Source organism: Suillus plorans, assembly GCF_016647745.1.
Source record: "Suillus plorans strain S12 chromosome Unknown HD556scaffold_92, whole genome shotgun sequence".
NCBI classification, from domain to species: domain Eukaryota; kingdom Fungi; phylum Basidiomycota; class Agaricomycetes; order Boletales; family Suillaceae; genus Suillus; species Suillus plorans.
This window is the reverse complement of record NW_024537476.1, coordinates 108,513-121,041: the sequence shown is the minus strand read 5'-3', so window position 1 is coordinate 121,041 and position 12,529 is coordinate 108,513. Positions and strand designations below refer to the sequence as shown.

The 12,529-nt window shown below is 46.1% G+C and overlaps 5 protein-coding genes across 5 annotated transcripts; all 5 read right to left on the bottom strand.

Annotated features, from left to right (window-relative positions):
* Window positions 1–463: 463 nt before the first annotated feature.
* Window positions 464–1,264, bottom strand: HD556DRAFT_1434745 (uncharacterized protein; the record flags this gene model as incomplete). The annotated part of the gene is made up of 5 exons (XM_041305360.1): window positions 464–642; window positions 694–731; window positions 786–871; window positions 931–1,026; window positions 1,088–1,264. The coding sequence occupies 5 exons, from the start codon at window positions 1,262–1,264 to the stop codon at window positions 464–466; spliced, it is 576 nt and encodes a 191-aa protein (XP_041153907.1).
* Window positions 1,265–1,431: 167 nt separating this feature from the next.
* On the bottom strand, window positions 1,432–2,488 carry HD556DRAFT_1415258 (uncharacterized protein). The gene is made up of 7 exons (XM_041304310.1): window positions 2,320–2,488; window positions 2,162–2,268; window positions 2,044–2,106; window positions 1,943–1,988; window positions 1,778–1,889; window positions 1,679–1,721; window positions 1,432–1,617 (listed from the first exon to the last, which is right to left on the bottom strand). Exons 1-7 carry the CDS (start codon window positions 2,346–2,348, stop codon window positions 1,565–1,567), a joined length of 453 nt encoding a protein of 150 aa, XP_041153906.1. The 5' UTR covers window positions 2,349–2,488; the 3' UTR covers window positions 1,432–1,564.
* A 12-nt stretch (window positions 2,489–2,500) lies between these two features.
* Window positions 2,501–4,979, bottom strand: HD556DRAFT_1051218 (uncharacterized protein). Its single transcript, XM_041296011.1, has 21 exons — window positions 4,765–4,979; window positions 4,625–4,703; window positions 4,549–4,562; window positions 4,391–4,489; window positions 4,328–4,337; window positions 4,257–4,274; window positions 4,172–4,197; window positions 4,095–4,120; window positions 4,008–4,042; window positions 3,931–3,955; window positions 3,867–3,878; window positions 3,795–3,810; window positions 3,704–3,746; window positions 3,552–3,652; window positions 3,447–3,506; window positions 3,364–3,391; window positions 3,249–3,306; window positions 3,169–3,193; window positions 2,992–3,112; window positions 2,917–2,943; window positions 2,501–2,868 (listed from the first exon to the last, which is right to left on the bottom strand). Exons 1-21 carry the CDS (start codon window positions 4,821–4,823, stop codon window positions 2,734–2,736), a joined length of 1,017 nt encoding a protein of 338 aa, XP_041153905.1. The 5' UTR covers window positions 4,824–4,979; the 3' UTR covers window positions 2,501–2,733.
* A 926-nt stretch (window positions 4,980–5,905) lies between these two features.
* HD556DRAFT_1052830 (uncharacterized protein) lies at window positions 5,906–8,346 on the bottom strand. The gene is made up of 20 exons (XM_041296017.1): window positions 8,278–8,346; window positions 7,932–8,219; window positions 7,790–7,868; window positions 7,709–7,722; window positions 7,553–7,651; window positions 7,466–7,493; window positions 7,393–7,418; window positions 7,318–7,343; window positions 7,231–7,265; window positions 7,156–7,180; window positions 7,091–7,102; window positions 7,020–7,035; window positions 6,923–6,965; window positions 6,766–6,863; window positions 6,653–6,712; window positions 6,564–6,591; window positions 6,450–6,504; window positions 6,368–6,392; window positions 6,214–6,319; window positions 5,906–6,165 (listed from the first exon to the last, which is right to left on the bottom strand). Exons 2-20 carry the CDS (start codon window positions 7,988–7,990, stop codon window positions 6,112–6,114), a joined length of 888 nt encoding a protein of 295 aa, XP_041153904.1. The 5' UTR covers window positions 7,991–8,219; window positions 8,278–8,346; the 3' UTR covers window positions 5,906–6,111.
* Window positions 8,179–11,326, bottom strand: HD556DRAFT_1415237 (uncharacterized protein). Its single transcript, XM_041304309.1, has 14 exons — window positions 10,611–11,326; window positions 10,509–10,564; window positions 10,224–10,451; window positions 9,978–10,158; window positions 9,898–9,924; window positions 9,691–9,843; window positions 9,616–9,640; window positions 9,539–9,567; window positions 9,466–9,488; window positions 9,162–9,410; window positions 8,992–9,108; window positions 8,891–8,933; window positions 8,806–8,837; window positions 8,179–8,756 (listed from the first exon to the last, which is right to left on the bottom strand). Exons 1-14 carry the CDS (start codon window positions 10,864–10,866, stop codon window positions 8,646–8,648), a joined length of 1,530 nt encoding a protein of 509 aa, XP_041153903.1. The 5' UTR covers window positions 10,867–11,326; the 3' UTR covers window positions 8,179–8,645.
* Between the last annotated feature and the right edge of the window lie 1,203 nt (window positions 11,327–12,529).

The window sequence follows — 12,529 nt, the reverse complement described above, 5'->3', positions numbered from 1 at the left end:
AACAAACCCTTGCGCTGCGATAGGTTTAACACTGAGAAGTCCATGTGTGGAAGGAGACTTTTAGTTAGAATTGCGATAAGCTTCAAGTCTCACTTCAAACCGTCACACTGCCAGATAAACGTTTTCAATGCTTGTGTGATTCTTTGCGCGAACCACTTATACGTCAATAAAACCAGTACTTCGTATTAGATCCGAAGACGGCACGTACGGAGCATGCCTTGAATGTACATGTGAAATGCTGGTGGACGAAACCGACCGATGGACACACCGCATCCAGCCCTTGTGTGATGATGCCAATTCTAGAAGTGTAGAGGGCTGCCTTCACGCATGTTGTAGCCATGACGAACGCCAGAGATAAGTAGCGCCAGTAAATCGAACAAAAATCAATACAAAGTCTTGAAACATACATCTTGTGCTTATCGCATCTGCAACATCTTTCTGCACAACACGGAAGCTATACACACTAACCAAGCTCAACCCCGCCAACTTTGACTGCAATCTTGATTGGAAAAGGAGATATCCCTGTCGCGTTCGTGATGAGAGGAACGGCCGTGCGCCCGCGCTCCGACGAAGTATGGGTCAGCATCACGTTCAAAGCTTTCAAAAGCGTCGACGCAATGTTTGCATTGAATTCTTGCCGGTCTGTAATCGAGAATGTTACGACAAAATGGCGTCAGATGGATAAATCCTCACCTTCTGATTTGGGTTGTCGCATCTCGACATTCACAATCCTGTCGTACACACGTCAGCCGCTCCGTCCAACGAAAACAACCAAAGAAAAACACCATTGTTCCCATGGCACTTCCTCCTCCCCGACGTACACCTGAAACCAGGACTTCTTCGCCTTTTTCTCCGAAAATGTTACTATGATCTGAATGAAGAACGAGATGAACAGGGACTCAACTTCTATGAGAACAAAGAAAAACTCACCTGACCACGTTTGTTTGCGCCACTCTCGATGCCTTTCCAAAATATATCCACTTTCTCAGTCACGAGTTGCTCCATCTCAGGATCCGAAACACCTGGCTGAGGCATAACGACGACTTGGTGCTCCTTAGTCGAGCGGTGTGAAACCTAGGAAACTCACCATGGTGACATCAAGGACCTCGAATGTTTGAGGCTTCACGGTGCCAAACAGCCTATGGAAAAGTATTGAGTGAAGAATTGCGGTGGGAACCTCTTTGGCGCTGTGTCTGTCGAGGATCTGGGCTAGCGTCGCATCAGAGGTTTTGGCAAGGAGAGAACGAGTGGGTACGCACGACATCGATTGTCACGGTGGCGAGATTTGCATTCATACCTGCAGGCAGACTGCAGAGTGTGAACTGAGTTAGTGGAGCATGAAACAAACGATTCGCAGTCGATCGCCTAGGTTCGTTGGAACTCTAAAAGGGATGTGGATCGGTTGTACGTTGTCGGTAATCTTATCTTGGCTCAAGCTAATTTCATTCTCCGTGTCAAATTATAATTTTGATCATCATTGTTCGACGTTCTGCACGTATTTATCAAGCCGTGTACATATTTCTCCCGTCACATCAGATGTATTGAATCTTGCAACGGCAACGTTTCAGGCAGAACGTAAAAGATCAAACGCCGTGTAGGTGGAGCCTAGCAAAAGTACTAGTGGACACGGTCGCTACATCAACACCCGGTGCAGTGATACTATTTAAAAACCACATACCAAAAAGAGGAAGTTCACCAAGTATGCCACCGCGTGTATTACGCTACATACACGGACATCGTGAGCAGGTGATTCCGAAAAGGATCAAGTCTCACGTACTTTGACTGGATCTCCAGTGGTGTACCCTAGAGTATACAGAACACGGGACAGTGCCCATAAACCACATGCATATCCGGCCAAGACAGGGTGTCTCATTGAAGTTGTCAAAGTGCTAAACCAGCCGCAGATGAGAGAAGATATGCAGGGGTTCAGCAGAACTCTCACGTCACAATAATAATAGGCATGTGCTCAATCGTGTTTTGGTGGGCGCCTAAGAATCATCGTGAGTGAGAAAGGGACCATGTATTCGGTGAATGATGATTTACGTTGGGCACAGTTAAAGAGGAGAGCTTCTTTAGAAGCATCAGCTTCTGCTTTCTCGGCATACACTGCAAAACACCCTTGTTGAGCATTCCGACATTACTTGGTAGCAATAGCACGTACGTTGAGGGTACTTGATCCCCGATTTTTTTCTGTGGCCGCCTACAACTAGTGCCTGCCAGCCAAGAACCCAAGCAGTGGATACCAGTCCAGCTGCTACATATCCGAAACTTGAAAATAGTGATGTAAGACACCATTCTGTCGAGCGCGGAGGGACTTACCTAGGGGGGAAAGCAATGGATGAAGACATGATGGCGGTTTGGAAAGAACTTGTGCACGTAGGACAGGTTAGCTGTGGGTCGCCCGGCGACAGGGGACACGTAATCTTCAATGCCGGAAAACACTTGGGAAATCAGCATTCCAGTACTGACACACTAAATTTAGCAAGCCTGAGTAATTTGGCTTGAAGTGCATGATTTGCTGAACGTCGCTCTTTCACATAAATTAATGCAGTCAACAGACAACGCAGAGATACTATTAGATGTGGGACGATGTGTGTTGCTACATAGCAAGGAAGGTAGTACAGCTCTTCGATAAAGACAGGTGTAGAAATGATTGACAGCCAGAGATGGACATATATAAAAGAAGATTTACGGTACGACAATAGGATGAAAAGGGGTCCAGGAGGTTGCGAACTAAGCCATTTGTGAGATCGCTTCAGATGGGTGGCAGCAAGCTTTCGGAGAGATTGTCGAAGGAGATGGAGAATGACTCGTCACGATGTCTGCATCTACCTCATACTCCACGGTTTTCTCGACGTTGATTTCCAGCTGCAGTAAAAGTCAGATAAACCTTATGGCAAAGGTGAAAAGTTGGACCTTGGTTCCAATAGGATCCACCCGCGACTGTAGCAAAAATGAGCTAGACTAATAATTCATTTTCTGATTACTCACGCAGTTATGGTGGTTTGAGTGGAAGCGATTTGACGGCGCCAAGCCCGGGAATGCCAAAGGGAGTTCTGCTGACAAGCCCCTCTGGGCTCGCTCTTGCCGGAGTTGCTTCCGAGCGTTCAATCTGACCAAAGTGAATATCGGATATGCATATAAACGAAAAGTTTATAGTATACGTACGTAGCCAACAGGGAGTTCGCATACACTACAGATCAAAATGCGGGTCAGTAATCGTCATTTCGTTAGAATGACCGACGCACATTTACTGATGACGAAATGCAGTCCCATGAAAATGAGGTTGGTAGGCATTACAAGCCACTGTAGGGTCAACATAGATTAGAGATACAACAGGAAACGAATGACCATCAGGCTCACGCAAATCATGGAGACGACGGTTGCGGCACTGGTACAAATAGTGAGCAACTGATAATCTCGAATTGACCAAGCTTCAGCATTACCTGGTGAGGGAATTGTTCTCCAATGTATACAAGATGACGGAATTTATGACATAGTCCATACTGTTCGTGTAAGCCTTCGCGAATGTGCACGGAGCGTGAACTCACCTCGAAGAAGCTTTGCGGTTAGCTCGCAATGAGTGACAAAGGAACACCGCAATAAGAACGTCGACGAGAGATGACAGTGCAAGACCCAACGTGAAAACCCACTACATTCCCACAACGTTACATGGCACTGTGATACAAAACGTGGGACTTACTCGGAACTCCCGCTTGAACTCTGTGAAGGTCTTCAGATGAATCCTATGCAACGTTATGATTGTTGTGTAGCATCACATATCATTCACTTACATTTCAGCCGTCGTTACTACAGCGACAAAAATAGATTAGCACATCGTATCGTGGTCAATAACGCTGACCTACCAGAGGCAGAACCTAAAAACAACCCTTAATTTCAACAGGCCTGAAGAAGAACGAGGTGACTCACATAACCGCAAAAATGCGAAGACCAACTTCAACAAAGGGCGTTCAGCACTCATCCAATTTGAACAAGACAAGACCTACAAGAGGGGCGGTGATGCGCCAATCACAATGGCTCACTGCAACGGAACGTGGTATGCACTTAGTATAACGATCAATCAGAGAGCTTACGTTTGTGTATGCGATGGGCGAAAAAGCTGCATGATTCGGCCTTAATTTCTGGACATGTATCACCAAAAAAGACTTACCAGTGGACAATGAACGTCAATATTGCCTGCAAAATTAGTCAGAAACTTTGATCGTGTTTGAGAATGACAAGTGTCTGAGACTCACAGTCAGTGCTATTGTCATCTGACACAAGACTAAAATCAGAGCGTGTGTAAACTTGGATCGAATTTACGCACTGCCACGGTGCTGCACAACGTGGTCAAACAGAGAACAGACAATTGTGACAAGAAAGGACGTACTTGGGTATATCATTTATGTTCGATGTATCGCCAAAGTTCTGTATCAGATAAATCCATATCGATGCACAAACCAGTGCAGTATGAACACTATCCAATGCCCTGAACATGGTGTAACTTAGTGTCAGTACTTGAGAGTCATGTTCACTGAAGGTACCGACCATATCACGGCAACCTTTCCAAAGAACACCATCGTCAAAGGTTCAGCGAAGCAACAGGTCACTATATGCCACTCACGATGGCCTTCCTCCAGGGTAGATCTGTGGGGTATAGCTTAAAGTAAACGAATGATTGTACTGTAACGATCCCCGAAAGTCTAGCATGTGGCGAGAAACCCATCAGGACTAGTGGACAGACGGGATTAAGTTAAAACTTACGCAGAGGCCACGAAACCGCCGAGAAGGAGGGCGCCATATGTCGCAGGCACGCTAAGCATATTGCACAGGAAGTCTGTGTGTAAGAAGAAGAATCGAAATATGGAAAGGATAAAAGAGGGCACAAAGTATGAAGAAATAGCGAGCGGGAGGAAAAACGAACTGAGGTTGAAGACAGGCGAAGAGAACGGGTTTAAGAGGGTTTAATGTAGTCATGAGGTCCCAGTATTCCAGAGGCAATACTATTCAACGGCATGGTAGGCCCCAGCGAAAACGAATGAGGGGACATGAATTCTTACTTGCCCTTTTACGGACATTTACGTAACTGCCGTGTTTTTTTGTTCCAGGTTCAGATTGCTCGATGACAGGATGTTATGATCCATGTCTCAAAAAGAAGGCGCCCACTAATTAACATGACGGCATTGCATCAATTCAGTCGACCTTGAACAAGCAAAGCTTCACAAACCAGCTATTAGAAAATCTCTTCAAAACTCACTTCAAGTTGACAGGCTCGCATCCCTCAGCACCGAAAGGCCAGCAGTGTCGAGGCCACGCCAGTCTTCGCCTATCAGCGGCTTATATCACGTTCCTTGAGCTATTCCGAAAAGAACACTCTTCTTTTATTATGTTAAGTTGATCAAAATTTCCCGATAGGTTCGGCACTCACTGGCAACGGTGAGTTCGACCCAACGTTTCATAAAGATAGCAACAGAACGTTGGTTTGTGGGAGACGTTGATACGGTTGGTTCTCAAGTCAAAGTCCAAAACGCAAGTTGATGCCACTCCTCGGACGTTGAGGTGAAGAGGCACGGTGACAAAACATCAAAATTTGTTTTTGATCCACCAAATTTTGATTCAGGCTCATACACCACTACATAGTCCGGCTCCGGAATCCGAGGACTCGCATTTGCTTGGGTGTTTGTACATACATTAGACATGCTTCAAAGGCTGCCCTGCATGTAACTTAAGTACTTGTGTCATTTCAGTTACCGCATAACATATTGCCAATTTGCAGAGCGACTCCTCGAAATTACTTTATGTAATCCCGGTCAAACCGCCGATCAAAAGAACTCAAAGTATCCCCAAGGGCCAAGGGACCTTTAGTACGTTAATTGTTACACCTCACCACACAACATCATACCCCTGATCTCTGCGCAGTGCCAAAATGTAGTTCTCGAGCGGTGGTGAGATAGTCACTAAACTATGTCGGACGGGATATGATTCGGATCAGCTGTTGAGGGTGGAGTTTCCGAAGGGATATGTGGACTTCCTTTCGCAAAGTCGTCGACTCCCTCATACTCAATAGTCCGTTCTACATTGATTTCCAACTGAGAATAAAGTTAGTCACACCTAAAGGTCGCGACAGCTATGACACATCACCTTATTTCCAGGATCCAAACGTTTCTTTGTCTTGTTAGCGTACAGTTGTGCTGTTGTAAGAAAGAAACTTACCGAATATTTGGATTGGTACCTGCTGGGAAAAGCAACAGGAAGCTCGTTCGAAAGGACTCCGAGTCCACGCGAGCGTTCTTCCTGAAGTTGTTTGCGAGAATTCAAGCTAGAAAACATAGTCAAACTTCGTTCTCAACTGCGCCGCGCTGCTCACGTTGCTAGCAAGGAGTTAGCGTAAACTGAATTTTGAAAAATGTTTTCAGCGACAGAAAACAGATGGACCGTAAAACACCCACGTTTGCTGAGTACAAAATGAACCCCAAGGAAGATGAGGTTGTCCATGGCCACCCACTATCATCATTCAGTGTCAAACGGGAGACAGGTACATCACAGTGGATGACTTCACTTACGCATATCATCGAGATAATGGTGGCGACACTAGTATGCATAACAAACAATACATGAATATACAATCATGGGCAAATTGAGCTTCACGCACCTCGTGAGCGCATTGTTCTCCAATGTATACAAGACAATGGTGTTGATTACACGGTCCATGCTGCCCAGGTGTGTGAGCTTCGCATCCAGGCCGTCTAATGTTATGCGACTCACTTCGAATGCGAACGATTTCTGCGCAGCGTAAAGCACAGACCTGCAGTGACGAGGACGTCCACCACACATGATAATGCGAGACCCGTGGTAAACACCCACTAGTAGGGGGAATACAGATATCATCGAAAGGCCCAGGGTGCAAAAGACGATAACTTACTTCGACCTTGTGTCTGAATGCAGTCATTGTCTGCAGTTCGATCCTGAATATCACTCAGTTTCGTTTCTATGCAAAGGAGTACGGCGAAAGAACTCACATCTCAACGGTGCTGACTAGTACGCAAAGGCATCAAGCAGTGAATTCGGGTCCGCATGTAAGGTAACTCACCAAGTGCAGCAACTTGGTGGTATAGCCTAGTGAGCAAGAGCACACAAAACCTCAGGTTGACTTACCCAATCGCAAGAAAGCAAATACAACCTGCGGCACAATCAGTCATGTCATTCTAAACATCGAAGAGTGAGGCTTACAATAGGTCCACTGATCCGCCAATCGTTATGAGTTACTGAAGCTCACTAGGTAAGTGACAAGGTCCCATAGTATAAGGTGAAGCTTACGCTTGTGAATTCGATGTGCAAAGAAACTGAAATGGTGTTGGTATACAAGATATATACATGACAACAGCAGCGCACCAGTGCACAATCAAAGTAAGGAAAGCCTGGTTTTGTGAGATCATAATGACGCTTAACGAAATATGAAACTCACGGTCAGCGCAACGGATATTGCTAATGGACTGAATGACGAGCAAAAAAATCAGGCGTGAAACAGGTCAATGAGTGAAAAAACACAAACACAGGTATGTAGTCTATTTTACTTTCATCACCGAACCCCTGTACCATGAAAATCCATGATGTTGTACACACGAGACCGGTGTGAATGGAGTCTAATATCCTGGACAAAATGCTCTACTGAACATTTTACGAGAAGCAGAAAAGTGACGAAACAAACCAAGTTACAGCAACCTGTCCCGTGTCGGAATATAAACAGTCAGCGTGGACACTCTAGAACAGAGTAAAAAGCTATACTCACAATCGATTTTGTGGTGCTTGTATCATTGGGGTATTGCTTGATATAAGTAACTGTCTGTGCCGTTATGACCCCAGATAATCTGTTGGCGTGATTCATATACCAGTCAGAATCCATAGGGTGAGTCGGGCTGAGCGTTACATACACAGAAGCAAAAAATCCACCCAAAAGAACAGCACCGTATACTGCTGACAAACTAGCCATGATTTGAAGAGAATGAATGAAGGAGGGGGCGGAAAAGCGTGCAGCAGCAAAGATTCAACATGATATATAAAGGTTGGACGTCGACCGTTGGTGACAATTTCCGCACAAAGACAGCGGCTGTAGTGGTAGTATCGATCGCTCATTCATTGCTCATCCACATGATCCAGGCACTTCATGGCAAGTTCATGCGCATCCACAATTGGAAATTTCTAATTTCCTGCCATCAAAACTCATGAAAATGACTGATCAGTCATAGTGGTACTAGTGTATCTGGCCATGCAACCTACTTCAAAACAATGATTGATATTAACTATCCAGTCTCCGAGCTGCTCCTTGGCCAGTGTTTCGTACAATCGATGCCACCCTGCGAATAGAATAGAAGTGCCAAGACTTTGATGGATGAGTTATAAGCCCGGGCGAGTTCACCCACGGTTAATTACGGTGGCACATTGACGGTAGTAGTGGGCGTGGACAATGAGGTGTTATAATTAGTGATGCCATATTCGCCCTGAAATTTTCTTGAAGATGCAGGGTGTACAGAAATCACCATAAAGATAAAAAAACCACTAGCTGGTCTTTCCTCTTCCTGTTTGATGACAGATCGAATCAAGTCAATATGTATATGCCCTGTTCATCGCCGCAGGTTCTCTATCTCCTATATTCTGCAACGGACATCTTCTAGGAGCTCATCGAAGCCTTCCTTCTCAACGATGTCTAAAGCGGCGCGGAGGACTAGCATTGAGTCGGGCTGCACGTTTGAATTCATCTGAGATGTGTGATGTCAGATAGACCCGTCACGATAATGTAGCACTAACGTCAATATAGACTACGTCCAACCTATCAAGCTCTAAATTGAGAAAGTTGAGACCGAGTAAGCGAGCTTAGTGAAATTCATCTTACCATCCAAATAATCGGGCCGTGTCATGATTTGCTGACATCGCCACTGTAAATGTGTCAACCATATGAAGCACGGTTCTCAGAAAACAAAACAAATAGCATACCGCTGGGATAACGGGGAGTTTGAGAGGATCCCAAGAGTCCCCCGATTCCTTCTGGTTGGCTCTGTATAGACGTACGAACTCTCGGAGTAAAGTCCAGCAGTGCAGGCTCCATTTTTGCTGTAGAGATTGATTTCCAAAAGTTCTGCAACCATCATGATCGCCAAACATACCTGAACGACAACTTCTCCATCATTGTCGCAATCTGGTATCAGCCCGAGGCAGTTCTCGAGCCACGCCTTCTCCGAGCGCAGCAGGTCCTCCGCAGCTTGCAGCATCTCTTCGGCCCTGGACACCTTATTGAGGTAGGATTGACGTCCTCCCACAACGTGCACAACACTGTTTACATTCTCAGCGTCTGGCCGTCTGCACAATAGAGTGCGCTTTGACATCTCCCAGTCCAAATCTTGGACAGAGCGCACCTAAATAATTACCAAAGTGAGCATGTGCATGTTATTACACAACTGCATAACTGACTTCCATCAAAGTTGCTGCTTTGCCTGCCAAAAGGTCAGTAATAGGATTGCGAGTTGTTTTTCTTGTGACTCACGCAATAACGTATACGGCCATACATCATCCCTAAAACATTCATTAGATAATGCTGCGCAAAGAGACAGATAGCCTTACGTGGTGAATACAACAGTGACGATGCCTAAATAAAATTGAGAGAGATTGCTGAAGTATGTGTCATAAGCACGCTACCTCTTATGGCCCAACGTTCAGCGTACTGTTGGATCTGTAAAAGAAGATTTCGGCCTTGGTCATTGTTTTGAAAATTCTGAATTTTGGTGATGACGAGAACGAGCGGACGACGACGTCCATTTCGCATGGCAACTTCATATAGCTTATCTAGTGCTGCACTGCCAGGTTAAATTTAAATGCAGACTCGTAGCCTCTTTGAACACGCACCACGTTCAATATCCATCGCGGGACCGCCTGTGAACTGATATTAGTTATAACACCTAAAGCGTCAATAGATGATGTCATACCGGATCGAGGGTCCGGTCTCTGGAATAGTCCCGCCTGCATATCCTCGCTAAATTCATAGTTTAAAGCATTTCCTAGGCGCAAACGAAACACCTCAAGGTCGGGATGGGCCTCAAGAAATACCGCCCCTTTGTTACGTATATTCAGCATTGCATCGAATACCATTCCAGACTTTCCCGCTCCCTGAATCATAAAAGTTACTGTCAGACCACGCTAGCGCGCCAGGGTAATGCACACGAGTATCTCACCTTCGGTCCAACAAGGAGAAAATACGAACCTGCGATCTCTCCCTTCACAATGGAATCGACGAAGTCTTGTTCCTGTCGTCGCGGATGTACTTCGGAGAGCTTTGCTGCCAAGCTTTGCAAGCTAGCATGCTCCAGGTCAGGTGTCAGAAGGTCAAACCGCGATAGCTCCTGCTTGATTAATTGCACTAGGGCTGCATCATCCCACGTTTTGTTGAATGCTGCTTCAATCTTGTAAGACCACCACATCAGATACGTTTGCCTGTATAATCCATCGCTTATGCTCACCTTTGAAAGGACGTTATGTTTGTACCAAAACACATATAGATTCCCCCCGATAAAAACTAGAAGAAGTTGATCGGTGTGCGGATTGGCTGAGAATGCACTTACTGACGCCCAGCCCTATCAGGGTCTTTAGCGCAATGTCAACGACTAGCGAAGGATCCACTTTGCTCCAAGTACCACTTCCGCCTGGTGGGAAGGAAGAATTATTGTCTGCCTGTGGCACCTGTCGCGAGTGTGCAGAATGGAATCGAACATCGAGCTTTCTAGTCCTGACACGTCCAATTCGCGACGGAATAAGTCCTCGCGCAGAAATCACTGGCCACTGCTGTCGCACACGGGTCAACAAATAAAGCCGCTGCATGGTCGCGGATTGCGTAGCGAGAGAAGTATCGAATAAAAGGCCGTCCGCCCTGATTCTGGCATCCTTATAATATTTTTGGGCGCGATGCTGTAGACGCCACGTACAGCTACCCAGTCACCTTGACATGATACTCTGTGCCTTGAACGAATTATGTCACATCCACAGGCTCAGCAGTATGTGTCTGCAGTCGAGGGAGGTTGCTGCGGGTGCTTCAAGGCTCGGCGCCCAGCGAATTCTAAGCGGTGTAATCATTCAGCATCGCCTTCGAAGTAATCACCTGTGCTCTTCTGTGTCCGTGTAACACTCGTGGCTATGTCCGTAGCTATTACATAAAGACAACGTACCACAGGAATGAGGATACCGATTAAGTGTCTTGGCTTGTCCTTCAAGCCGTGATTACAGAGTATTAGAGCTGTAAACTTAAACCTGTTTTCCAATTGAAACCGCAAGAAAAGCGACGAACCATAAGCATGAAATGGCACGACTCCCTTTTAAGCGCAACAAAGGTCTAGCAGCCACCCCGTGCGAGCAACCTCTGTTCCACGATGTACCTCTAACTTGAAATGGAAGTTCGGCGCTTAAAAAGCGTAAGTTGAATCAACAGCATGGCTAAGGAACCTTCAATAGGCCCATAGGGGCTTGCAAGGTTGAGGAATACCTGCTGAAACCGTGTGTGCGCGTGCGTGTGGTAACAAATGCGTATAATTTGTATTCGCACTGTGCAGTATTGCATGGGGATGTCACTAAAACGCACTTGAGAACTCCTTCATCCGATCACCACGGTCCACAGTGCACTTTTGTTTACTACACGTGTCACGCAGTCATCAGTGACTCGGCGGGTCCGAAAGACAATTTGGATATTTATAAACAAAACTGACCGCCCGTGGCGTTGCTGTCCAAATCGCTCGCGAACAAGAAGAGAGCTGCCCATGTCCGCGGTTAAACGACTCAAGTCCTGGATCATGGCTATCAAGAACGGGATCCTCGCTCTCGCCTCAATCGCGAGGCAACCGTTTACTGGCAGTGTTACGTGGTAGAATCGTAGAGCAGATCTACAAATTAACAGGTTACCGGATCAGCAAGCACTCTCATAGTCAATGATGATCTCATAAGAACGGGATACGACTGCTGACCTGTATTCTTTCACAACAGTCGGGTGACCTTGATGGAAGGAAGACTGTCGTTCCTTCTACCTGGACTATTTGTGCCAACTCGTGAGACTTCACCTCATCTACTACATCCGTCATGAAGGAGTCAATGGACTTAGCCATTTTCTGCAAGAAACTGATATCGAAGCACATAGTAAGGCTAGAGTCATGTCCGCATCTGTTTGAACTTCCGCGAGTGATTCGGTCAAATGCACATGCTGCGGGATTCATCTGAGCACTGACCACTGCGGGCGTTCTGAAAATGAAGACATACTGAATCGCTGATACTCAAGCTAGTCAAGCTATGCGCTGTACTTATCCAGTGCTCGTTTCCCGGAGCCTACCATTGTAATGCAAAGCAAAGAAGGACCCGGAAACGTTCAATGATGCGGTAATAACTTGAACTTTCCCTGCAACCACCTAATACGTAATACGGACACACTTTACCGCTCTGCGTCCATCGTGATGGCTAAGCGTCTTTTCAGTTTTGGGACCCATTCACCTAATTTACTTCA

Excerpts from the sequence above, each read along its gene's own strand:
- HD556DRAFT_1051218 (XM_041296011.1), bottom strand. The coding sequence starts at position 4,823 with ATGCTTAGCGTGCCTGCGACATATGGCGCCCTCCTTCTCGGCGGTTTC. Across the intron at positions 4,121-4,171 it reads TTGACGTTCATTGTCCACTG|CTTTTTCGCCCATCGCATAC; the intron begins GTAAGTCTTTTT and ends CGAATCATGCAG. Across the intron at positions 3,956-4,007 it reads GGCGCATCACCGCCCCTCTT|TTGGTCTTCGCATTTTTGCG; the intron begins GTAGGTCTTGTC and ends CCTTTGTTGAAG.
- HD556DRAFT_1052830 (XM_041296017.1), bottom strand. The coding sequence starts at position 7,990 with ATGGCTAGTTTGTCAGCAGTATACGGTGCTGTTCTTTTGGGTGGATTT. Across the intron at positions 7,494-7,552 it reads AAAATAGACTACATACCTGT|TCCATTAGCAATATCCGTTG; the intron begins GTTTGTGTTTTT and ends CTCGTCATTCAG. Across the intron at positions 6,393-6,449 it reads TCATTTTGTACTCAGCAAAC|TTTACGCTAACTCCTTGCTA; the intron begins GTGGGTGTTTTA and ends TTCAAAATTCAG.
- HD556DRAFT_1415258 (XM_041304310.1), bottom strand. The coding sequence starts at position 2,348 with ATGTCTTCATCCATTGCTTTCCCCCCTAG. Across the intron at positions 1,989-2,043 it reads CCTCTTTAACTGTGCCCAAC|GCGCCCACCAAAACACGATT; the intron begins GTAAATCATCAT and ends GATGATTCTTAG. Across the intron at positions 1,890-1,942 it reads ATGCCTATTATTATTGTGAC|CACTTTGACAACTTCAATGA; the intron begins GTGAGAGTTCTG and ends CGGCTGGTTTAG.
- HD556DRAFT_1415237 (XM_041304309.1), bottom strand. The coding sequence starts at position 10,866 with ATGCAGCGGCTTTATTTGTTGACCCGTGTGCGACAGCAGTGGCCAGTG. Across the intron at positions 10,452-10,508 it reads AACATAACGTCCTTTCAAAG|ATTGAAGCAGCATTCAACAA; the intron begins GTGAGCATAAGC and ends TGGTCTTACAAG. Across the intron at positions 9,568-9,615 it reads GTCACTGTTGTATTCACCAC|GGATGATGTATGGCCGTATA; the intron begins GTAAGGCTATCT and ends TGAATGTTTTAG.